This window comes from Theropithecus gelada, chromosome 19, assembly GCF_003255815.1.
Source record: "Theropithecus gelada isolate Dixy chromosome 19, Tgel_1.0, whole genome shotgun sequence".
NCBI classification, from domain to species: Eukaryota; Metazoa; Chordata; class Mammalia; order Primates; family Cercopithecidae; genus Theropithecus; species Theropithecus gelada.
The window spans coordinates 14,310,817-14,336,805 of NC_037687.1; the positions used below are offsets into that span (position 1 = coordinate 14,310,817).

A 25,989-nucleotide genomic window follows, 5' to 3' on the forward strand; every position below is an offset into this window, starting at 1 on the left:
TTACAGGCTGCTCTTTGTTGGAAAATAAAATGATTCACTTTGGGAGGCCGAGGCGGGTGAATCACGAGGTCAGGAGATCGAGACCATCCTGGCTAACATGGTAAAACCCCGTCTTTACTAAAAATACCAAGAATTAGCCGGGCGTGGTGGCGGGCACCTGTAGTCCCAGCTACTTGGGAGGCTGAGGCAGGAGAATGGCGTGAACCCGGGAGGTGGAACTTGAAGTGAGCTGAGAGTGAGTGCCACTGCACTCCAACCTGGGAGACAGAGCGAGACTCCGTCTTAAAAAAAAAAAAAAAAGAAAAGAAAAGAAAATGATTTTGGAGCTGCTCTTCATTAAAAGGAAAACCTCACTGAGGACTTCTTTACCCTCACTATCTGCCTAAGTAATTTCTTTTTAACTCCTATATCACTATTTATTTATCTATTTTTGAGATGGAGTCTTGTTCTGTCACCCAGGGTGAAGTGCAGTGGTGTGATCTCGGCTCACTGCAACCTCCGCCTCCTGGATTCAAGTGATTCTCCTGCTTCAGCCTCCTGAGTAGCTGGGATTACAGGCATGCACCCCCATACCCAGCTAATTTTTGTATTTTTTGTACACATGGGAGTTTCATCATGTTGGCCAGGCTGGTCTTGAACTCCTGACCTCAGGTGATTCACCCACCTTGGCCTCCCAAAGTGCTGGGATTACAGGTGTGAGCCACCGTGCCCGGCCTGATTACTTAATTCTTTATTTGTTCATTACTTCAATGACAATTCCTTGAACTCCTAATTTGGGGTTGGTCTTCTTTCCTTCCTCAAGAAGCTCACAGTCTAGAGATTGATTACATGATGTAGTTACATATTTATATAAATGCTGTCAGTTGGCCAGAGACAATAATGGATACCATTGGATACTTGGATCTCTTTTTTGCAGCAGTGTGGAAGGCCTTAATGTACTCTGTCTTGGTCTGTCTTTCTTGGTCTGGGATAGATTCCTGTCTTTAGATGGCAGCACACACATACACACACACACATTCACACACTGTCATATGTAGGTACCTACGCGCACACTGTGTGTGTCTATACCTATATCTATAAGTAGATATAGATATAGACCCATCTTGGTATATGCACGGTATTGGTTCCAGGACCATCCGTATATGCTCAAATCCAATCCGTGCATACTCAAGTCCCATAGGGTCCTTTGGAACTCGCTCATGAAAAGTCAGTCCTTCCTCTTTGTGGGTTTTGCATCCTGACTATATATATATATATATATATATATATATATATATATTTATTTATTTATTTTTTTTTTTTGAGACAGAGTCTTGCTCTGTCACCCAGCCTGGAGTGCAGTGGCAGCATCTCCTCTCACTCTCACTGCAACCTCCGCCTCCCGGATTCAAGTGATTCTCCTCCCTTAGCCTCCGGGGTTGCTGAGATTGCAGGCATGTGCCACCATACCTGGCTAATTTTTGTATTTTTATTAGAGATGGGGTTTCACCACGTTGGCCAGGCTGGTCTCGAACTCCTGACTTCAAGTGATCCACCTGCCTCGGCCTCCCAAAGTGCTGGGATTACAGGCTTGAGCCGCCGCGCCCAACCTGGCAGTGCTGTATTTTTGATTCACATTTGGTTGAAAAATGTCCTTGTGTAAATGGATCCCCGCAGTTCAAATGTGTGCTGTTCAACTGTATATATAGTGATATATCTAGAGTGAGCTGGATAATGATACACATATAGTGGTATACCTAATGGTATATCTATATCTATCTATAGGTATATGTATATATACCTCAGATATCTATATAATATATAATTATATATAATGTATAAATATGTACTATTGTGTAGTCATATGATATATGGTAATCATATATATTTACATATAATATGTACTTTATCCTGAATAATATATATTTTTATATAATATATATTTTGTCCTAAATCCATCCCCATTTGCTCACTTTGGGCTTTGTAAATATTTGTTACTGATGTTTGTTACCTGGGTAGGGTCCGGGGATCAGCCTGCACTCACCTCTTTCTTGCCTTGGGTTGTCTTTGAGGAGTTCGTGTCTGCAAAAGACATCATGATGGAGTTACTATTGGAACTGAGAGTGACCAGGCAGAGGGGTGGGCAGGTGGGGTAAGTAATGGGGTAGGCAACTTTGCACCTAGAAGGTGAAAGCCTGAACTCAGTCTTTATCTGTTGTTTATTTTTTTATTTTATTTTATTTTTTTGAGATGGAGTCTCGCTCTGTCGCCCAGGCTGGAGTGCAGTGGCCAGATCTCAGCTCACTGCAAGCTCTGCCTCCCAGGTTTATGCCATCCTCCTGCCTCAGCCTCCCAGGTAGCTGGGACTACAGGCGCCCGCCACCTCGCCCGGCTAGTTTTTTGTATTTTTTTAGTAGAGATGGGGTTTCACCATGTTAGCCAGGATGGTCTCGATCTCCTGACCTCGTGATCCGCCCGTCTCGGCCTCCCAAAGTGCTGGGATTACAGGCTTGAGCCACCGCGCCCGGCCTGTTTATTTTTTTAAAAATTTTAAAATTTTTAATTTAAAAAAATTTATTTTTATTTTTATTTTTATTTTCATTTTGAGACAGAGTCTCACTCTGTTGCCCAGGCTGGAGTGCAATGGTGCAACCTTGGTTCACTGCAACCTTCACCTCCTGGGTTCAAGTGATGCTTATGCCTCAGCCTCCTGAGTAGCTGGGATTACAGGCATGCACCTGCAGGCCCGGCTAATTTTTGTATTTTTAGTAGAGAGGGGGTTTCACCATGTTGGCCAGGCTGGTCTCAAACTCCTGACTTCGTGATCCGCCTGCCTCAGCCTCCCAAAGGGCTGGGATTACAGGCATGAGCCATTGCACCCAGCTTTGTTTTTTTTTTTAGACAGGGTCTCATTCTGTTGCCCAGGGTGGAGTGCAGTGGCACAATCTTGGCTTGCAATCTTGGCTTGCAATCTCAGCCTCCTGGACTCAAGCAATCCTCTACCTCAGCCCCCCGAGTAGCTGGGATTATAGGCGTGTACCACCACACTTGGCTAATTTTTTTTTTTTTTTGTATTTTTTGTAGAGATGGGGCCATGTTGGCCAGTCTGGTCTCAAATTCCTGACCTCAGGCGATCCACCCGCCTTGGCCTCCCAAAATATGAGGATTACAGGCGTGAGCCACTGCGCCTGGCCTCCAAATTCTTTTATTCCAGCTTGACTGGAAATTAGAACTGAAATAGCCAAGAAAACAGAAAATTAGAAGCCGCCTGCGTTTAAAGTCAGCCTGGATGGGAATGATAACCGAAACAGAAGCATCAATGTCTGGTCATCAGCTGTTAATGAAGACTTTTGTGTTGGTTCCTGTGCTTAGTGAGGGCATCTCTACTTTAGAAATTCGAGGAAGGGTGCACCTGTAGACCCAGCTGCTTGGGAAGCTGAGGCAGGAGGATCACATGAGCCCAGGCATTTGAGACCAGCCTGGCCAACATGGCAAAACCCTGTCTCTACCAAAAATAAAAAATTAGCTGGGCATGGTGGTGGGTGCTGGTAATCCCAGCTACTCGGGAGGCTGAGGCAGGAGAATCGCTTGAACCTAGGAGGCAAAGGTTGCAGTGAGCCGAAATCCATCACGGCACTCCAGCCTGGTAGACAGAACGAGACTCTCTCTGAAAAAAAAAAAAGAACAAGGAAAGGCTAGCAAATGTTTGCATATGTTTTATCATCATGCTGAGGTTAAATCTGTACTTATTCTACGTCTTGGTTTTCAGCTCAGTCTATTTGCTTGAAAGCACAAACAGCTTTGTTTTAATACTGAACATTTTATTTTAAGAGTTCAAGAACTTTGACTTACAAGCCTGAGTCTAGAATATGTTTGTTATAGGAAACCGTATTCATTGTAGAAAATTGCCCTTTTGAACCAAAGCTACACACTTTATCACTGGGCGGGGATGTGGGTTGCTCAGAGCTGCCAGCCTTGGTAATAACGAGCCCCAAATGGGCTCAGTCTTTTAAAAGGATGGTGCAGAGCTCTTAACATTAGGAAAACAACCAAAGGCATTTTTCTTTTTTGTAAAATAAGACAAATTTAAGAGATTAACATCAGAACCCAAGTAGAATCACTGTCTGCCTCTACACTGTCAATAGAGGTGCGCATTGCTTAGTAAAAGACAGATTTACGGCTGGGCGCTGTGGCTTATGCCTATAATCCCAGCACTTTGGGAGGCCAAGGCAGGAGGATTGCTTGAGACCAGGAGTTTGAGGCCAGCCTGGGTGACATAGTGAGAATCCCATCTCTACAAAAAACGAAGAAATTAACCAGGTATGGTGGTTCACACCTATAACCTCAGCTACTCAGGAGGCTGACGTGGGAGGATTGAGCCTAGAAGTTCAAGGCTGTAGTGAGCTTTGGTGGTGCCACTGCACTCCAGCCTGGGTGACAGAGTGAGACCCCATCTCTGAAGAATTTTTTAAAAGTCTCTCTTATTATCCCAACAGTAGCCAATACCTCATGGGTGGTCTACTAAGTCTCATCTCTTTTTCCCATGTAGACTTTTCCCATCCGTGTTTTCCATGGGAGTGGTCACATTTATATGACACAGCATCTCTCCCTGGACACCGATCCACGGGTGCACATGAGGCTCAAACTGGGCCAACGTGTTCATTCCCGAGGAATTTGCAGTGGGGTCTCAGAGAGAGAGTCAACTGATCTATCTTTGGTTGGTTGGGGGAAAACAAAAACAAAAACAAAACAAAACAAAAGAAAACATGGTAAGCTCTGGAGCGGTTGGTGGTCATATTCCCCCCACTTTTTTTTTTTTCGAGACAGAGTTTCGCTCTGTTACCCAGCGTGGGGTGCAGTGGTGCGATCTTGTCTCACTACCACCTCTGCTTCCTGGGATCAAGCGATTCTTGTGCCTCAGCCTCCCCAGTAGCTGGGATTACAGGCACCCACCACCACACCCAGCTAATTTTTGTATTTTTAGTAGAAATCGGGTTTCGCTATGTTGGCCAGGCTGGTCTTGAACTCCCGGTCTCGAGTGTTCTTTTTTGTAAAATAAGACAAATTTAAGAGATTAACATCAGAACCCAGGTAGAATCACTGTCTGCTTCTACACTGTCAATATAGGTGCGCATTGCTTAGTAAATGACAGATTTACAGCTGGGCACTGTGGCTTATGCCTATAATCCCAGCACTTTGGGAGGCCAAGGCAGGAGGATTGCTTGAGACCAGGCCTTGGCCTCCCAAAGTACTGGAATTACAGGCGTGAGCCAATCCTCCCGGCCGATGGACATATTTTCTGTCCTGTGGTCTAGGAAGCAGAGAAAGCCAGCCTGCAGTGAAAGAGAAGAAAGGAGTAGACCCAAAGACGATCAGAGACAGGGAATAGGAGATGCACACTAGGGGTGTCGAGTCCCAGTTTTAGTTAATTCGAGAAGCCCAGCTGCATTCCTGTCCTTGCAGGGCATGGCCATGCATCCTTTTCATAAACGCTTCTTTTCTGCCTGTCAGCCTGAGTGAGTTTCTCTTCCTTGCAATTCCAAGAATGTGGTCTCAATCACCACCTTATCACTTCCTCCATCTCCAAACTACAGTTCCCCTTCTCACCCCATTATTTCCCTCAACTTGAACTTCCTTCTTTCCTTCTAGTTCCCTGCAGAACATAAAAACCATATCGTGGCCCCACAACAAGTACATATTTTCTGATGTGAGAGTCAATAAAAAATGAGGAAGGACTCCTGTCTGTAAGAAGTCCCAGCACTTTGGGAGGTCGAGGCCGGTGGATCAAAAAAATTAGCTCGGAGTTGTGGTGCACGTCTATAATTCTCAGCTAGACTGACACAGGAGAATCGCTTGAGCCCAGGAGGCGGAGGTTTCAGCCACTGCACTCCAGCCTGGGCTACAGAGCGAGACTCTGTCTCAGAACAAAACAAAACAAAACAAGCAAACGAGAAAACAGAGGAAGGAAGGAGGACAAAAATGTTCTTACCCTGACAGGTGTTCTCACTGGAATTACTGAATCGTTCTTCCCCAGACTGGAGTCTGTATCCTGGGACACAGTGACAGTGGAAACTTCCTGCGACATTGTGACATGCGGCGTTTGATCCACAATATACACTATAGGGTGGTTCACATTCGTTAATATCTGGAACACAAAGAAGGAACTGTGTCATTCATTCAGCAAAGATTTATTGAGCATCTACTATGTGTCAGGAGTTCCGCTCTTTACCCCAGGGTCTGTCCTGGCTTTCCGAGACAAACCAGTTTAAGTCATGGTTATCTTGGTTTTTTGCTGTCTTCATTGACTTCGGTGGGGTTCTTCAAGAAGCAGACATTGAGATGAGGATGTAAGTACAAGTACTTTATTTGGGAGGGGATCCCAGGAAACACTGGGAGGGAAGTCGTGAAATGAAACAAGAAACTATCTTTTCTTTCTGAGACACAGTCTCGCTCTGTCATCCAGGCTGGAGTGCAATGGCAGGATCTCGGCTCTCTGCAACCTCTGCCTCCTGAGTTCAAGCGATTCTCCTGTCTCAGCCTCCCGAATAACTGGGATTACAGGCAAGCACCACCATGCCCGGCCGATTTTTGTATTTTTAGCAGAGACAGGGTTTCACTATGTTGACCAGGCTGGTCTCAAACTCCTGACCTCAGGTGATCCATCTGCCTCGGCCTCCCAAAGTGCTGGGATTACAGGCGTGAGCCACCGTGCCTGGCTGAAACAAGAAACGATCTCAAATGAACAGCCAAGTTTCCAAAACAGCCCCCGTTTTGCCTCCCTTTTGCTCCTGTCTCTGGATGACTGGCAAATTACCCCTGGACAGGTGCAGGGGTCACACCTGTAATCCCAGCACTTTGGGAGGCCGAGGCGGGAGGATTGCTTGAGCTCAGGAGTTTGAGACTAGCCTGGACAACATGGTAATAGCCCATCTCTACAAAAAATAAAAAAAAAAACATTAGTTGGGCGTGGCGGCACGCCTGTAGTCGCAGCTACTTGAGCGACTTGATTCCAGGAGTTGGAGGCTGCAGTGAGTGGTTTATTTATTTTGATCAGAGAGTCTCCATCTGTCGCCTAGGCTGGAGTGCAGTGCAGTGGTGCATTCTCAGCTCACTGCAACCTCTGCCTCCCAGATTCAAGCTATTCTCATGCCTCAGCCTCTTGAGTAGCTGAAATTATAGGTGCCCACCACCATGCCCGGCTAAGTTTTGTATTTTTAGTAGAGATGGGGTTTTGCCATTTTGTCCAGGCTGGTCTCGAACTCCTGACCTCAAGTGATCTGCCCGCCTCGGCCTCCCCAAGTGCTGGGATTACAGGCTTGAACCACTGTGTCCAGCCTGTGGTGAGCTTTGATCATGCCACATTAGTCCAGCCTGGGCAACAGAGCAAGACCCTGTCTCTAAAAATAATAAAGTAATAATAATAATAATAAAATACTTTACCGTTACATATCTCCAAGGGGAATGTGAATAGTTCCTGCCCAGATCCAGAAATATATCCACTGTTGCAGGTGCAGTGACTGTTATTGACACAGGAAGCATTTGGGGGGCAGTTACAGGAAGCTGCAGGGAGAAGAGAGGCAGGTTAAATGGACTGGGGTCACAAACTCTCCTGTTATAATTAGGCCCTGCCTCTGGATCACCTGAGGTAAGGAGTTCAAGACAAGCCTGGTCAACATGCTAAAACCCCATCTCTACTAAAAATACAAAAAATAGCCAGGTGTGGTGGCTCATGCCTATAATCCTAGCTACTCAGGAGGCTGAGGCAGGAGAATTGCTCGAACTCGTGAGGTGGAGGTTGCAGTGAGCTGAGATTGCACCACTGCACTCCAGCCTGGGTGACAGAGGGAGACTCCGTTTCAAAACATATATATTTGTTACATAGGTATACGTGTGCCATATTGGTTTGCTGCACCCATCAACTCGATATTTACATTAGGTATTTCTCCTAATGCTATCCCTCCCCCAGTCCCCCACTCCCCTGACATATTATATACGTAACTAATAATAATAATGAGGCCTCGCCTCTGGGCAGGGCCTCTCAAGGCTGAGGAAACCTGTGTCTTTTCCTCTTGTGAGATCTAAGCACATTAAAAAATTAGAGTGTCCAGGCACGGTGGCTCACTCCGCCTGATGAGAATTTTCACATGGTGAAACCCCGTCTCTACTGAAAAATACAAAATTGGCCAGGTGTGGTGGCAGGTGCCTGTCATCCCAGCACTTTGGGAGGCTGAGGCAGGTGGATCACCTGAAGTCAGGAGTTCAAGACAAGCCTGACCAACATGGTGAAACCCCATCTCTACTAAAAATACAAAATTAGCCGAGTGTAGTGGCTCATGCCTGTAATCCCAACTACTCAGGAGGTTGAGGCAGGAGAATTGCTTGAACACGGGAGGCGGAGGTTTCAGAGAGCCAAGGTCACGCCATTGCAATCTCACCATGGTGAGAAGCATGGTGAGTGGCATGGTGAGCATGCCTGTTAACATCTGTAATTCCAGTGCTTTAGGAGGCTGAGGTAGGAGGATTCCTTGAGGTTGGAGTTGGAGAGCAGCCTGGGTAACATAGCAAGACACTATTGCTATAAAAAGTAATTTAAAAATTAGCCAGGCATGGTGGTATGTGCCTGTAGTCCCAGCTACTCTGGAGGCTGAAGCGGGAGGATTGCTTGAGCCCAGGAGTTTGAGGCTGCAATGAGTCGTGGTCATGTCATTGCACCGCAGCCTGGGTGACAGAGTGAGGTTCTGTCTCTAAAACAAACAAACAAACAAATTGGAATTTCTAGGGTACCATGGGAGGTAGATTCTGATCATGGTATATGTTAAGGTATTTTTTCTTTAGACTTCATGATTATGAAAATGATAAATTCACAGAATTGAAAAAAAAAATCCAACAATAAGTCTCTTATTACCCCAGATTCTGAGCTGTCTACTGCCTATTGTATACTTTTCAGAAAAATTCCAATCCATAAACACACATATATGCATCCTTTTTCTTTACATTATAGGAACATAATTCACATACTGCTCTGTTTGGTTTTCCTGTAAAATTTTGCCTGAGAATTTTTTCCACAGCTTCACGTGTGGAAAAACCTCATTATTTTAAAGGGCATTGCATCCTGGGGATGGACAGTGCCAAATATGCTACTGAAGCAAGGGTGTGATTGACTGTGCATGCAAGTCTTTTTTTTTTTTTTTTTTTTGAGACGGAGTCTTGCTCTGTCGCCCGGGCTGGAGTGCAGTGGCCGGATCTCAGCTCACTGCAAGCTCCGCCTCCCGGATTTATGCCATTCTCCTGCCTCAGCCTCCCAAGTAGCTGGGACTACAGGCGCCTGCCACCTCGCCCGGCTAGTTTTTGTATTTTTTAGTAGAGACGGGGTTTCACCATGTTAGCCAGGATAGTCTCGATCTCCTGACCTCGTGATCCACCCGTCTCGGCCTCCCAAAGTGCTGGGATTACAGGCTTGAGCCACCGCGCCCGGCCGCATGCAAGTCTTAATGCATTTTGGAATTTGTTTTATTTTACTTTATTTTTTAAGAGATAGGGTCTCGCTCTATTGCCCAGGCTGGTGTGCAGTGGCATGATCATAGCCCACTGCATCCTCAATCTCCTGGGCTCAAGCGATCCTCCTGCCTCAGCCTTCTGAGTGGCTCAGATTACAGGCATGTGCCAAAATGCCCAGCTAATTAAAAAATTTTTTTTTGTAGAGATGGGGGTCTTGCTATGTTGCCCAGGCTGGTCTCTTAACTCCTTGGGCTCAAGTGATCTACCTGCCTTGACCTCCCAAAGCGCTGGGATTACAGGTGTGAGCCACCATGCCTAGTCTTTGAAATTTTATTTTTGGGTAAAAATAAAATTATATGTTATAAAATTTGTATGTTATAATATGTAACATAATATATAATTGTATATTATAATATATGTTATATATTTATACACATATATTATATACACATACATACACACACACACACATATATATATATATAGAGTGTTTTCTTTATCCATTTGTTGATTGATGGGCATTTGAGCTGGTTCCATAGTTTTGCAATTGTGAATTGTGCTGCTGTAAACATGCTTGTGCAAGTATGTTTTTGTATAATGCTTCTTTTCCTGTGGGTAGATACCCAGTAGTGGGATTGCTGGATCAAATGGTAGAGCTACTTTTAGTTCTTTAAGGAATCTCCACAGTGTTTTTTCCAAGGTGGTTGGACTAGTTTTAATTCCCACCATCGGTGTAAAGTGTTCCCTTTTCACTACATCCAAGCCAACATCTATTATTTATGTTTTTTTGAGACAAAGTTTCACTCTTTTTGCCCAGGCTGGAGTGCAGTGGCTTGATCTTGGCTCACTGCAAGCTCCGCCTCCCGGGTTCATGCCATTCTCCTCCCTCAGCCTCCCGAGTAGCTGGGACTACAGGCACCCGCCACCACGCCAGGCTAATTTTTTTGTGTGTATTTTTAGTAGAGATGGGGTTTCACCGTGTTAGCCAGGATGGTCTCGTCTCCTGACCTCGTGATCCACCTGCCTCGGCCTCCGCTGGGATTACAGGCATGAGCCACCGCAGCCAGCCAACATCTATTAGTTTTTTGATTATGGCCATTCTTGCAGGAGTAAGGTGGTATTGCATTGTGGTTTTGATTTGCATTTCCCATATAATTAGTCATGTTGAGCATTTTTTCATGTTTCTTGGCCAATTTTTTTTTTTAAAGACAGAGTCTTGCCCTGTCACCCAGGCTGGAGTGCAAAGGTGTACTTTTGCACTCCACTGTAGCCTCCACCACCCAGGTTCAAGCGATTCTCCTGTCTCAGCCTCCCAAGTAGCTGGGGTTACAGATGCACCCCACCACACCTGGCTAATTTTTGTGTTTTTGGTAGAGACGGGGTTTCACCATGTTGGCCAGGCTGGTCTCAAACTCCTGACTTCAAGTGATTCACCTGCCTCAGCCTCCCAGAGTGCTGGGATTACAGGCGTGAGCCACCGTGCCTGGCCTGTTGGCCATCTGTATATAGGAGAGGTGGTATTGTACTCAGTGGAGCAAAATAGTCATCCACTAAGTATGCACAATTCTCCTAGGGGGACAGGGAGAGGCGGTACCCTCTGCCACTCGTTTCTTTCCTATCCCTTCCCTTCCTGCCCAGGTTCTGCTTAGTTCAAAGTCAGCTCTAAAAATCTACTCTTAATCTTTTCTAGGACTTAATACCTTGCCATACTGAGTATACTGGTTTACTCAGTATGGGGAGTGGGAGGCTGGGGAGGGATAGCATTAGGAGAAATACCTAATGTAAATGTCAAGTTGATGGATGCAGCACACCAACATGGCACATGTATACCTATGTAACAAATCTGCATGTTGTGCACATGTACCCTAGAACTTAAAATATAATAATAAAAAAAAAAGAACAAAAGGAAATTTACCATCTTAGCCATTACTAAGTATACAGTTCAGTGGAATTTAATACATTCATAATGTTGTGGAACCATCTCCATAACTGTTTTCATCTTGTAAAACTGAAACTCTATACCCACTGAACATTCACTCCAGGCTGGGGTTGGTGGCTCATGCCTGTAATCCCAGCAATTTGGGAGGTCGAGGTGGGCAGGCGATTTGAGGCCAGGAGTTGGAGACCAGCCTGGGTGTCATGGTGAAACCCAATCTCGACAAAAAATGCAAAAATCAGCCTAGCATGGTGTGTGTCTCTAGTCCCAGCTACTCGGGAGGCTGAGGCACAAGATTCACTTGAACCCGGGAGGCAGAGGTTGCAGTGAGCCGAGATAGCACTACTGCACTCCAGCCTGGGTGGCAGAGTGAGACTCTGTCTCAAAAAGAGAAGAAGGCCGGGCGCGGCGGCTCACGCGTGTAATCCCAGCACTTTGGGAGGCCGAGACGGGCGGATCACGAGGTCAGCAGATCGAGACCATCTTGGCTGACACAGTGAAACCCCGTCTCTACTAAAAAATACAAAAAAACTAGCCGGGCGAGGTGGCGGGCGCCTGTAGTCCCAGCTACTCGGGAGGCTGAGGCAGGAGAATGGCGTGAACCCGGGAGGCGGAACTTGCAGCGAGCTGAGATCCGGCCACTGCACTCCAGCCTGGGCGACAGAGCGAGACTCGTCTCAAAAAATAAAAAAAATTAGAATGGCGTGAACCCGAGAAGCAGAGCTTGCAGTGAGCCAAGATCGCGCCACTGCGCTCCAGCCTGGGCAACAGAGCGAGACTCCATCTCAAAAAAAAAAAAAAAAAAAAAAGAAGAAGAAGGAAAAAAAGAGACTCTCAGGCGCCACCCTACGCCTGAGTCCTTCCCAGATTCTTAACCCACAGAAACCAAGAGTGATAACCAGACAAACTTCTTTTTTTTTTTTTCTTAGATTCAAGAGGTACATGTGAATCCAGAGAGAGAGTCCCAGGGGAGTAACGTTAAACAGAAATGACCTTATTTCATTATTTGTTGACTTGTTTATAATCAGAATGATAATGATTCCCGTTCCTTTGTCTCTTCCCACTAGAATGTCTGCTTCATGAGACTTTGTGTGTTTTATTTTCTGTTCTATCTCCACGTTGTACCCATTGTGGTTAGCAAAAACAGACAGATTAAAAATCAAACAAGAAGATAAATAAAAGGCTATATCAATTAAGCAAACAAATAATGAAACACAGGAGCAAGCCTTCCCAAATATTGCTCTCAGAACAGGCACTTTTCTCCAGCCCATTGGAGAAAAGTAGACCCAGGTCCAGCCCTGGGTCCACACCTTCCCTGTCCTGGCTCTGAGCACTCACCTTTGATTTTCGGAATCACAGCTCCAAAGAAGCTCAGCAGAAAGCAGAGGCCTGGAATAGATGGGAAACAGAAGGGAGAGACACGAAACAATTGAGAAATGATTCCAAGAAATGCCCCAAGGGCTGTGTGTCAGTTATCTATCACTGTAACAAATCACAAAAATGTAATGACTTAAAACAACATTTTTGTTGAGTATGGAGATCTCTCAAAGAACTAAAAATAGGACTGCTGTTGGACCCAGCAATCCCACTACTGGGTGTCTACCCAAAGGAAAAGAAATCATTATATCAGACACCTGCACTCATATGTTTACAGTAGCATTATTCACAATAGGCAAGTCATGGAGCCAACCTAAGTGTCCACCAACAGTTGACTCGATAAAGAAAATATGCCATATATGCACCATGGAATACTATGCAGCCATAAGAAAGAATGAAATCATGCCCTCAGCAGCAACACTGATGGAGCTGGAGGCCATTATCCTAAGTGAACTAACTCAGAAGCAGAAAATCAAATATTGTATGTTCTCACTTATATGTGGGAGCTAAACAACGGGCAGACCTGGACATGAAGATGGAGACAATAGACTCTGGGGACTTCATAATAGCCATGACTTGGCTATTGTGAATAGTGCTGCCATAAACATATGAGTGCAGGTGTCTTTTTGATATAATGATTACTTTTTTTTTTTTTATTTTAGACAGAGTCTTTTTCTGTCACTCAGGCTGGAGTGCAGTGGCGCAATCTTGGCTCCCAGGTTCAATCGATTCTCCTGCCATGGCCTACCAAGTAGCTTGGATTATAGGTGCTCACTACCACGCCTGGCTAATTTTTGTATTTTTAGTAGAGAGTGGGGCTTCAACATGTTGGCCAGGCTGGTGTTGAACTCCTGACTTCAAGTGATCCACCTTGCCTCAGCCTCCCAAAGTGCTGAGATTACAGGCATGAGCCACTGTGCCTAGCCCAGTGATTATTATTATTATTTTTGGGGGTAGATACCCAGTAGTGGGATTTCTGGGTCCAACAGTAGTTCTATTTTTAGTTCTTTCAGAGATCTCCATACTCAACAAAAATGTTGTTTTAAGCCACTAAAAAAGGGGAGGATGTGGGGTGGTGAGAGTTGAAAAATTACCTATTGGGAACAATGTTTAATATTTGGGTGATGGGTACATCAGAAACCCAGTCTCCACCATTATGCATGTAATATCCATGTAACATTCAAGCACATGTACCTCTTGAATCTAAGAAAAAAATGTTTGTTTTGTTATCACTCTTGGTTTCTGTGGGTCAAGAATCTGGGAAGGGCTCAGCTGGGTGGTTCTAGCTTGATGGTCTCATATGATTGTAGTCAGTCAGTGGATGGGGCTGCAACAGCTGAGAACTAGCTGGGCATTGTTGTCCCTTCACCTGTTGTCTCAGGGTGATGGGCTGCTTTGGGCTTCCTTCTAACATGGAGACCTGAAGCAGGCTGCTTTAATGGCACATCTAAGCTCTAAGCATGAGTGTCCCAGCCAGTGAGGCTGCATCTCCACTTGACACTCATCCCTGAAAGTCACCCAGCTCTACTTTCATCATATTCCCTTGGTTACAAGCAAGTTACAAGCTCATTCAGATTCAAGTGGAGAAGAATCAAGTTCTTCCTCCTTATGAGAGACCAGCAAGATTCTAGAAACACGTTTTGGATGGGGGATATTATTTCCGCCTTTTTGGAAAATAGTCTGCTCAGGCTGGCTCCGTTGTGTCTGGTAAAGAGCCCTTTGCTCTTCCCCATGCCTTTCCAACATCAGGAGGTGTCATCAGTCATGTTCCTGATTCTGCAAAGACCTGAAGATGCTGGACAGATGGACTGCTTTTTTTCTCTTCCTTCCCCAATCTTCCATCACTCTGATCACTTGTTCTCACTGTACCTTCTTTTCATTCTCTTATGGCTTCCGTGGGTCAGGAATCTGTGAAGGGCTCCGTTGGGTGGTCCTGGAATGCTTATTTACAGAATTATTTGCCATTTGTAAGAATGGTATTAAAAATATTTAACAACTGGTATGGTGTAAGAATTGACCAATCAGAGTAAACCCGGTAGACCCTCTCTGATGCATCAGGCATTAGCCTTTCAGCTGCTCAGTTGGGGTCCCCAAGCAAGGTCTGGACTGGCAGGAGTGTCCCAGGAACTGGTTCTGGGTAATGATTATTTACAAATGGTGTGGAAATTTTTCAGTATAAACAACCATCATAGCCTTCTGGCGTGCACTACTTGAAATTGAGCTCTGGTGACTCATAACCTTATTTGCAACATTGGTTATCCCCTAAGAAGGTGGGTCCTGATAACAAAAGGGTCTTTGTCTACCAAATAGGGTAATGGGTATAGATGAGAGTGAACTATTTTGGTGGAGCTGGGATAAAGTTTGATTTCTGTGCATGATAAAGGACTGGGGTTGGAAGGATTGAGAGAAGATCTGAGGCTGAGAGTCTAGAGTAGGTGGAGAAGGGACACTGTGGCTGCCCAGAGGAGGCTCAGCAGGGAGGAGATGTGGAAGCTGATGGCTAAGAAGCGAGACTTGAAGCAGGTGGGACTTTTTCTGAATAAAATGTAGTGTAGCATCCCTCTATCTTGCCTGTGAATGAGATAGTAAAATCTACCTTGCTCACTGATTTTTCCCCATGTTTAAAGTTATGATAGAATACACATAACATGAAATTTACCATCTTAACCATTTTTAAGTGTACAGTTTAGTGGAATTCAGTATATTCATAATGTTTTGCAACCATCTCCATAACTCTTTTCATTTTTTTTTTTTTGAAATGGAGTCTCACCCCATTGCTCAGGCTGGAATGCAATGGTGCGATCTTGGCTCACTGCAACCTCCACCTCCTGGGTTCAAGCAATTCTCCTGCCTCAGCCTCCTAAGTAGCTGGGATTACAGGCACGTGCCTCCATGCCCAGCTAATTTTTGTATTTTTAGTAGAGATGGGGTTTCACTATGTCGGCCTGGCTGGTTTTGAACTCCTGACCTCGTGATCTGCTCACCTTGGCCTGCCAAAGTGCTGGGATTACAGGTGTGAGCCACTGCACCTGGCCAACTCTTTTCATTTTTTAAAACTAGAACTCTATACCGCTGAGTATATCTTACTCTCTCCTGTCCTGTGAGTTTCCCACTAAAAGGTTTGCTGCCAGACATATTGGATCTCCTTTACATGTTATTTGTTTCTTTTTTTCATGCTGCTTTTAGGGTCCTCTTTGTCCTTGACCTTTGAGAGTTTAATTATTATATGCCTTGGAGTCTTCTTATTTTAATTGAATCTCCTTGGTGATCTTGGACCTTCTATATGGATATTAATTTATTTCTCTAGATTTGCAAACTTCCCTGCCATTATTTCTTTGAATAAACCTTCTGTCGACAAAAAGAGTCAAACTCTGCAAAATATTTGAAGATATTTGTTCTGAGCCAAGTATGAGTGACTAATGGTCCATGACACTGCCCTCAAGAGATCTTGAGAACATGTGCCCAAGGTGGTCAGGGTACAGCTTAGTTTTATACACTTTAGGGAGGCATGAGACATCAATCAAATACATGTAAGATACATTGGTTCTGTCCAGAAAGGTGGGACAACTGGAAGTGAGGCTTCCAGGTCATAGACAGATTGAAAGATTTTCTGATTGGTAATTGCTGAAAGAGTTGTTATTGTCTAAAGACTTAGGAATGTGGCTGGGTGCGGTGGCTCACGCCTGTAATCCCAGCACTTTGGGAGGCTGAGGCAGGCAGCCTGAGGTCGGGAGTTCGAGACCAGTCTGACCACCATGGAGAAACCCTGTCTCTACTAAAAATACAAAATTAGCTGGGCGTGGTGGCACATGCCTGTAATCCCAGCTTCTTGGGAAGCTGAGGCAGGAAAATGGCTTGAACCTGGGAGGCGGAGGTTGTGGTGAGCTGAGATTGTGCCATTGCACTCCAGCCTGGGCAACAAGAGTGAAACTCCAACTCAGAAAAAAAAAAAAAAAAAAAAAAAAAGACTTAGGAATGTTTGGGTTAAGATAAAAGGGTCATGGAGACCAAGGTTTTATCACACAGACTGTAAATGTTTCTTTTTTCTTTCTTTTTTTTTTTGAGACAGTCTCACTCTGTCGCCCAGGCTAGAGTGCAGTGGCACGATCTCGGCTCACTGCAAACTCTGCCTCCCAGGTTCACGCCATTCTCTGGCCTCAGCCTCTTGAGTAGCTGGGACTACAGGTGCCCGCCACCAAGCCCAGCTTATTTTTTGTAGTTTTAGTAGAGACAGGGTTTCACCATGTTAGCCCGGATGGTCTCGATCTCCTGACGGCCTCTGAAAGTGCTGGGATTACAGGCATGAGCCACCACACCTGGCTGATTGTAAATGTTTCTTATCAGACTTAAAGAGTTTGTTGGAATTATCAGTAATTAGAAAAGGGAGGAGTGTACAAAGAGGTATGTTCCACTCCCTGCCATTTCCCATCATGAGCTAGTTTTTCAGCTTAGCTTTAGAATGCCCTTCTTGAGAGGAAGGGTCCATTCAGATGGTCAGGGGGCTTAGAATTCTATTTTTGGTTTACACTTCTTTTTTTTTTTTTTTTTTTTTTTTTTTTGAGACAGAGTCTGGCTCTGTCGCCCAGGCTGGAGTGCAGTGGCCGGATCTCAGCTCACTGCAAGCTCCGCCTCCCGAGCTTACACCATTCTCCTACCTCAGCCTCCAGAGCAGCTAGGACTACAGGCGTCCGCCACGTCGCCTGGCTAGTTTTTTGTATTTTTTTTAGTAGAGACGGGGTTTCAACGTGTTAGCCAGGATGGTTTCGATCTCCTGACCTCGTGATCCACCCATCTCGGCCTCCCAAAGTGCTGGGATTACAGGCTTGAGCCACCGCGCCCGGCCTGGTTTACACTTCTATCCCTATCTATTTCTTCACTCCCTCTTTTAGGTCAATGACTCTTAGATTTACCATTTTGAGGCTATTTTCTATATCTCATAAGCAGTTAAACATTTTTTTCTTTTTTTTTCCCTCTGACTATTTTCGAATAGCCCGACTTTGAGCCAACACATTTTCTTCTGGTTGATCAATTCTTCTGTTGAGACAGTTGATGCATTTTTTAGTTTGTCAATTGCATTTTTCAGCTCTAGGATTTCTGTTTGACTTAAACACTCACTCCTCATTGCTCACTAATGTCTTGGAGAGAAAATTTCCTTTGTGGGGGAATTGCGCAAAGGTCTCAACCCTATTTCCATAATGCCTAAGAGAAAATAGCTCTTACTGCATACTATGCACTTTACACACATACACTCACTTCAGTTTTGCAATGACTTTAGCAGGAAAGTGCTATTAGCATCATCTCCGGTTTTCAGATTAAGAAATGGAGGCACGGGGAGGGTGAGTAGCTTGCTCCATTCCCTGGGGCTAGTCAGTGGCAGAGCTGAGGTTAAACACGGGTTCTGGGTTCTAGCTGATAACCCATTACACCACATAGCCGCTCCTTCAGAAATCCCACAGGGGACTACACGCATGGAAGTGCTGTTCAGATTGTAAATACTAGGTTGGCATGTTTATTGTGATAGTGACTTGTCCTTTTTCTCCTGGCAGATGCCACTCACCAGATCTGACTGGAGCCTCAAAGTCCAGTACAGAGTGATATGTGACTTGGTCATTTAGGGCAGTGCAGACCAATGGCAGGATTTTGGAGAAGAGGCCCTGGGGGCTAACTGTGTGACTCTTCAAGAGTGGCAGTGGGAGCAATCTAAATCTTTCTGGATCCCTCTCTTGAGTTTCCAATTGCTGCTGTCACAAATTACCATGAATGTAGTGGCTTAAAGCAACACTGATTTATTCTCTTGCAGGTCTGGAGGTCAGAAGTCTTAAATCAGCCTCTATAGGCTAAAATCAACAATGTTAGCAGGGCTGGTTTCTTTTGAAAGCTCTAGGGGAGAATCTGTCTCCTTGCCTTTTCCAGCTTCTAGAAGCTACCTGCAATTCTTGGCTCACAGACACTTCCCCCTTCTTTAAATCCAGCAGCATGGGATCTTCTTGTCTTCCTGATCTTCCACCTTCCTCTTAAGAGGACCTTTGTGATTATTATATTAGGCCCCCTGGAAAATTCAGGGTACTACCCCCATATTAAGATTCTTAGCTTAATCAACATTTGCAAAGTTTCTTTTACCATGTAAGGTAACATATTAACAGGTTCCAGGGATTAGGATGTGGATGTCTTTCGGGGGACTGTTATTTTTCTTCCCATAATTCTCACTCTTCCCCTAAGAAGACGCCAGGTCCGGTTTGTTATCAGTTACTTATGCAATTGCATTCATAGAACATTTTGAATAGTCTCAGCTGGGCTTAACATCAGGCTGATGTTTCCTTTAAAGTCCCCTTCCTCCTACATTTTTTATTTGTATTTTTATTTTTTTGAGGCAGGTTCTCTTTCTGTTGCCCCAGTTGGAGTGGTGCAATCATAGCTCACTATAGCCTTGCACTCCTGGGCTACATGCATGAGATACCACTCGTGGCTAATTAAAAGTTTTTTTTTTTTTGGTAGAGATTAGTCTTTAGTTTGGTAGAGATTAGTCTTTAGTCTAACCAGCAAATTACTCACTAATTTGGGCATGTGTCTTAAGTTAGGGTTTCTGAAGAGTCATTGGTGTGTCAGAATCCCAGAGTTCTAAGAAACTTTAGAAATCATCCACTGACTCATTTTGCAGATGAGGAAACGGGCCCCCTGAGGTTAAGTGGCTGGCACACTAGTTGGGGAAATTTGGGTAAGTTGTTTAACCTCACTAAGTTTCCTGATGTGAAATAGGGTGGCAGTATGACCTACTTTGTGGGGTTTTGGAGATGACCCAAATGAGGGACTGCATGGAGCACAATGTCAGGCAGAAAGTCCTCCACCGACGCTGGCTGCCTCTGTCACCATTTGAGTTCCTCCATTCCCATTTGGATGCTTTTTCTTTCTTTCTTGTTGCCTAATTGCTCTGGCTTGCTGCCTATATTATCATTTGAGCTCTGTTGCTCAGGCTGGAGTGCAGTGATGCAATCACAGTTCACTGTAACCTTGAACTCTTGAGCTCAAGCAATCCTCCCACCTCAGCCTCCAGGGTAGCTGGGACTACAGGTGTGTGCCACCAGGCCTGGCTAATTTTTTTTTTTTTTTTTTTTTTTAGTATTTCGTGGAGACAGAGTCTTGCTATGTTGCTCAGATTGGTCTCGAACTCCTGGCTCCAACAATCTTCCTGCCTTGGCCTGCCAAAACTCTGGGATTATAGGTATGAGCCACCATGCCCAACCCTAGAATCCTAATTCTTGACCCAATGCTCATATCTTCACCCTTGCCTGTACCATCTAGTGATATGGGCTAAAAGTTCCTGGATAACGGAAATTCACTGATAATCCACCTCAGAAGTGTCGAGGACTGTCTCCAGTTGCAACAAGGCAGGCTTCATTCACGTTTGATTCCACATATACTGAAACACCTCTTATATATAAGATGCTATGCTAGGGGTTGCAAAGGTGAGGGAGACACGGCATTAGGATTTAAATGTAGCTTGTATTATTTTGATCAAATTTATGGCCTATCAACTGCCTCTGCAGCAGAATAGCTGTGAGGCTTTGAGCAATTCACACAACCTCTCTATGATGCAATGTATCATCTGTAATGTGGAGATGCTGTGTGACAATGTAAAGCAATTTAAGCCTAATGTCAGGCTAAAGTAGCTGCTTAATAAATATAAGCTTTGATTGATATTGGGACTGTCCATATTGTTAATTCATCTGGAGCTGGAAAGATGGATTTCATCTGTACAGAGATGGTGGTTGAAGCCATGGAATTATGAGATTCCTATAGGGAGAGGGAGTGGAAAAACAGAAGACTCCCCAGGAAGGATCCTGTGGGAGGAGCATTATAGCAAAGATCCGGAGACAGACGGTTTGGGTTCAAATCCCAGTTATTTACTAGCTGTGTGATGTTGGACAAATAACATAACCTCTCTGTGTCCCGGTTTTCTCAGCTGTAAGATGAGGATACCCCATGAGCGTACTGATGATGCAACAGATTAGTACATGTAAGATGCATAGTGAGTTTTCAAAAATGTTGATTATTATTATTTTGTTTGTATAAATTTATGAGATACAAGTGTAATTTTGTTGCATGCATCGATTGCGCAGTGGTGAAGTCAAGACTTTTAGAGTATCCACCATCCAAATGATGCACATGTATACCCATTAGGTAACTTCTCATTTTCCACTCTCCTTCTACTCCCTCTGCCTTCCCAGTCTTCATCGTCTTATCATTCTACTCTCTCTGTCCATGTGTCCACATTATTTAGCTCCCACTGATAAACGAGAACATGAGGCATTTGTCTTTTGGTGTCTGAGTTATTTCACTTAATATAATGACCTCTAAAATTAATAATAAAATTATCATTTATTTTCTTGTCACAGGAAACTGATAAAGGAGGGAGAAGAAAGAATAGCAAGAGAAAAAGGAAAAAAGTCAGGGCAGGGCTAGGTTGCAGAAGTTATCAAGAAGGAGAGGACATCAGTTAGAAAACAAAACTCGCCAAGAGGAAGATGAACAATCTATTAGAGGCTGGGTGCGGTGGCTCATGCCTGTAATCCTAGCAGGCCGAGGCAGGTGGATCACCTGAGGTCAGGAGTTTGAAACCAGCCAGGGCAACATGGTGAAACCCCGTCTCTACTAAAAATACAAAAATTAGCCAGGTGTGGTGATGTGTGCCTGGAATCCCAGCTAGTCAGGAGGCTGAGGCAGGAGAATCACTTGAACCCGGGAGGCAGAGGTTGCAGTGAGCCAAGATCGTGTCACTGTGCTCCAGCCTGGGTGACAGCAAGATTCCATCTCAAAAAACAAAACAAAACAAACAAACAAAACAAACAAAAAACCAAGCTACCAGATTGAGTAAGGAACATTTTAGGGATATTTGAGAGCATACTTTGAATAGGGTAGTCAGGAAGAAAACTATACTCCAAAGGGAAAAGGTGGGAATGTTCAGAGCAGAAGAAAGAGGAGGAGAAAATAACCAATTGTTGAACAAAGTGGCCCCTGACTGGGGGATAGGTTAAGTCTCAGTCATTGCTACAGTCACACATACCTGGAAGAAGGGATGACCCCTGCATTCCTGTGGTACAGGCCACACGCCAGCCAGCCCTGGAAGCTCCCTACTGTGCCGTAAGCCAACCACTTTTCCTTGCTGAAGAAATCTCATGAGGATTGATGTATGTATCTCAGGTCAGCTGACTCATGAAATTACTATCAGAAAAGCGAACTGCTTCCCCTCTTTCGCCATCAGACTCATGGTTCTGCTTTTCGTTTATTTGCTGTACCTTTTCTGCTTAGCATATTGTTGATCACCTTTAGGATGATTGAGTTGGTAAACCCTAACAAAGAAATGCCCTGTAAGTTACATCACATTGCCTGAGGATGAGGAAGTGCCTTTGGGACCAAAATAAATCTTAAATAACCCTGTGGTTTTGAGCTGGGTAAACCAGATTTTAGGGCATCCGTGTTGGTATCTGAAGTTTCCAGAGGAGTCATTTTCACATATCTTTCTCTTCGCCCAGTAGATACTTACTGGTTATGATTGCTGAGCCAGAAGAAGTTAAGAGTCCCAAAGTCTCATAGAAGGTGATACATTATTTGGTTATTTGGACCAACCCTAACCAGTCACAGGATTTGGGAGAAAAGGTCTCTAAATCTATCCTTCCTCCAACAAATATTTATTTATTTATTTGGGTCTTGCTCTATTACCCAGGCTGGAGTGCTGTGACACAATCATAGCTCACTACAACCTCAAACTCCTGGGCTCCAGCGATCCTCCCACCTCAGTCCTCTGAATTGTTAGGACTACAGGTGCATGCCACCACGCCTGGCTAATTTTTTTTTTAGTTTTATTATTTTTTTTGAAGAGAGACCAGGGTCTCACTTTGTAGCCCAGGCTTGTCTTGAACTCCTGGGCTTAAGCAATCCTGCCTCAGCCTCCCAGTGTTGGGATTACAGGTGTGAGCCACGGCACCCGGCCTCCCCTGCTGAAAACTCTTCTAAAGTTCTCCATTAGACTTAAAACACCAGACTTCCTACTAAAGCAGTGTCACTGTCTGGGGTTCATCCTCTCATGTCAAAAAATTAAGGATGTGGACGCACAAGAAATGAATTTAAGGCCGAGCACAGTGGCTCACCCCTGTAATCCCAGCATTTTGAGAGGCTGAGATGGGTGGATCACCTGAGGTCAGGAGTTCGAGACCATCCTGGCCAACATGGTGAAACCCTGTCTGTACTAAAAATACAAAAATTAGCTGGGCATGGTGGTGTATGCCTGTGATCCCAGCTATTCAGAAGGCTGAGGCAAGAGAATTGTTTGAACCCGGGAGGCAGAGGCTGCAGTGAACGAAGATTGTGCCACTGCATTCCAGCCTGGGTGACAAGAGTGAGACTTCATCTAAAAACAAAAACAAACAAACAAACAAACAAAAAAACAGTTTAGGAGCAGAAGTTTAATAGGCAAGAGAAGAGAAAAAAGAGAAAAGCTCTATCCTGCAGAGAGAGAGGGGCTCCCAAGCGGGTCTTCCGGTCTCGTGGTGAGATACATGGGGTTTTACAGCCGAGCTTGCGGAGGAGCTGTCTGATTGACATAGGGCCCGAGAGATTGGTCGGACTGGCTGTGCTGTTTGCATAGCACACAAAGAAGCTGGCCGCCCCATCCTCATCTTTTATTATGCAGATGGAGTCTTTACCTGGCTGGCACCATGTTGCCCGCTTTTATACTGCACACATGGTGATAAAGAAAAGGGAAGAGGGAACCTCCATGTTGTACCTGCCTGGCCCCCAAGGAGCCTTTTCCTATTGGCACGGCTGCTGCATTGACCTTCGCAAACTTCCAGCTTGCTTATTTATGTTTGTAGCTCGATTCTACAGACCGCTGTTTGTTGTGGTGGTGATGATCATGATGATGGTGGTAACGGTTGCGGTGGTGATGGTGATGGTGGTAATCATAATCGTGGCGGTAGTGATGGTGGAGGTATAGGTGGTGGTGGTGACGATGAAGGAAGAGATGATGATGATGGTGATGATGGTTGCGATGATGGTGAAGGTGATGAAAGTGATGGCGATGGTAGTAGCGATGGTGGCGGTTACATTATGGTGATATTTTCAGAGATGGTGATGATGGTGATTGAAGGTGACAGTTGCAGTGAAGGTGGTTGTTGTGGTGATGGTGATGGTGATGAAGGCTGTGACAGCAGTGGTGATTGATGATGGGAGTGAAAATAGCAAAGGTGGTGGTTATATTGGTCGGGGAGGTAAAGATGAAAAGAAATAATTTTGGGGCTGCTTTTTTTTTTTTTTTTTTTTTTTTTTTTTTTTTGAGACGGAGTCTCACTCTGTCGCCCAGGCTGGAGTGCAGTGGCCGGATCTCAGCTCACTGCAAGCTCTGCCTCCCGGGTTCACGCCATTCTCCTGCCTCAGCCTCCCGAGTAGCTGGGACTACAGGTGCCTGCCCCCATGCCGTGCTAATTCTGTTTGTTTGTTTGTTTATTTAGTACAGACGGGGTTTCACCGTGTTAGCCAGGATGGTCTCGATCTCCTGACCTCATGATCCGCCTGCCTCGGCCTCCCAAAGTGCTGGGATTACAGGTGTGAGCCACCATGTCTGGCCTGGTTGTTTGTATTCTTAGCAAGAACAATTACAGTAGTGAAGGTGCTGGTGGTGGCGATGATGATGATGTTGACGATAGTGGTTGTGGTAGTGGTTGCTATGTATAAAGTTTCGGTGCCACGAAAGAAATGGCACTCAAATATAAAATTTTCCTTTTAATTCTCAGCAAGGCAAGTTACTTCTACATAGAAGGGTGCGCCCTTACAGATGGAACAATGGCGAGCGGACATTTGGCCCAGGGAGGGGAAGGGGTTCTTATCTCTGACACACGTGGCCCCTGCTGCTGTGTCGTTCCCCTGTTGGCTAGGATTAGACCGCACAGGCTAAACTAATTCCGATTGGCTAATTTAAAGAGAATGACGGGGTGAGAGGTTTGGCGGGAGTCAGGGCAGAGCAGGTAGCAGGTAATCGGAATGAGTTAGGGTGGAGCAGGTGATCAGAATGCGTTAGGGTGGAGTAGGTGATTCGAATGAGTCAGGGTGGAGCAGGTGATCGAAAAAGGTTGCTTTACAAGGAAGTTAAATTTAAAAGTAGAAGGCAAAGAATTGAATGTACTGACGTATTAATTCTTTGAGAAGAAATTTAGAACTCATATCTAATATGGCTATGATGATGATGATGATAATAACGGTTGTGGTGATGATGGTGATAAAACGGTTGTAGTGGTGACGGTGGTAATCATGGTAGTGGCAGTAGCGATGGTGGTGGTAAAGGTCGTGGTGGTGATGATGGTGGTGATGATGCTGGTTGCGATGGTGCTGAAGGTGACGAAAGTGACGGTGATGGTAGTAGCGATGGTGGTGGTAACAGGATGGTGATGTTTTCAGAGATGGTGGTGATGATAGTGATTGATGGTGACAGCTGTAGTGAAGGTGATTGTTGTGAGGGTGATGAAGTCTGTGATAGCAGTGGTGATGATGACGGGAGTGAAAATAGTGAAGGGGGTGGTTATGTTGATAGAGGAGGTGAAGATGGTGGTGATGCCAATAATGATAGGGAAGGTGGTGGAGGTTGTGGTTATAATGGTGTAAGCCCAAAGTGGATTGAGGAAAAAGCACGAGGTGAAGAAGTGGAGACAGCAAGTGAAGTCACCTGTAAAGACAGTTGGAGAAAACAGTGTGCGAAAGCAAGATGAACAAGAGACTTCCTTGGGTGTTTGGAGCATGGTGGAATTAGCTGACTATTGGGATTGTCAAGGCCATGAACATACATAGTAGGTTCGTTGGGCTCTCAACATCCCACTGGCCCAGGCTGCATGCAGTGAGGTTTCCTGATCTTTCTCCCTAGTGATCTTCTAGGAGTGGGGTTGTAGAGGCAAGAGTTGATCAAGAGATACAAATGGTGCTACCTAATGCTCAGGCCAAAGTGGTTGACATAGTTTGGACATTGTTCCCTCTAAATCTCATCTTGAAATGTAATCCCTGGTGTTGGAGGTGGGGCCTGGTGGGAGGTGACTGGATCATGGGGGTGGATTTTTTGTGGCTGGTTTAGCGCCATTTCCTTGGTGCTGTCCTGGTGATAGTGAGTGAGTTCTCGTGAGATCTGGTTGTTTAAAAGTGTATGACTCCTCCCCTCCTCT

General features: G+C 45.0%; 1 protein-coding gene across 1 annotated transcript in view; it reads right to left on the reverse strand.

Annotated features, from left to right (window-relative positions):
• ADGRE3 (adhesion G protein-coupled receptor E3) overlaps positions 1-21,979 on the reverse strand; it is a 49,006-nt gene extending 27,027 nt beyond the window's left edge. Inside the window, exons 1-5 of the mRNA XM_025367949.1 lie at positions 21,852-21,979; positions 12,752-12,802; positions 7,420-7,539; positions 5,969-6,124; positions 2,024-2,061 (exon numbers count right to left, since the gene is read on the reverse strand). Of these exons, the coding sequence (XP_025223734.1) occupies positions 2,024-2,061; positions 5,969-6,124; positions 7,420-7,539; positions 12,752-12,802; positions 21,852-21,876 (390 nt within the window). The 5' untranslated portion in view covers positions 21,877-21,979. The remainder of the gene's footprint in view (positions 1-2,023; positions 2,062-5,968; positions 6,125-7,419; positions 7,540-12,751; positions 12,803-21,851) is intronic.
• Between the last annotated feature and the right edge of the window lie 4,010 nt (positions 21,980-25,989).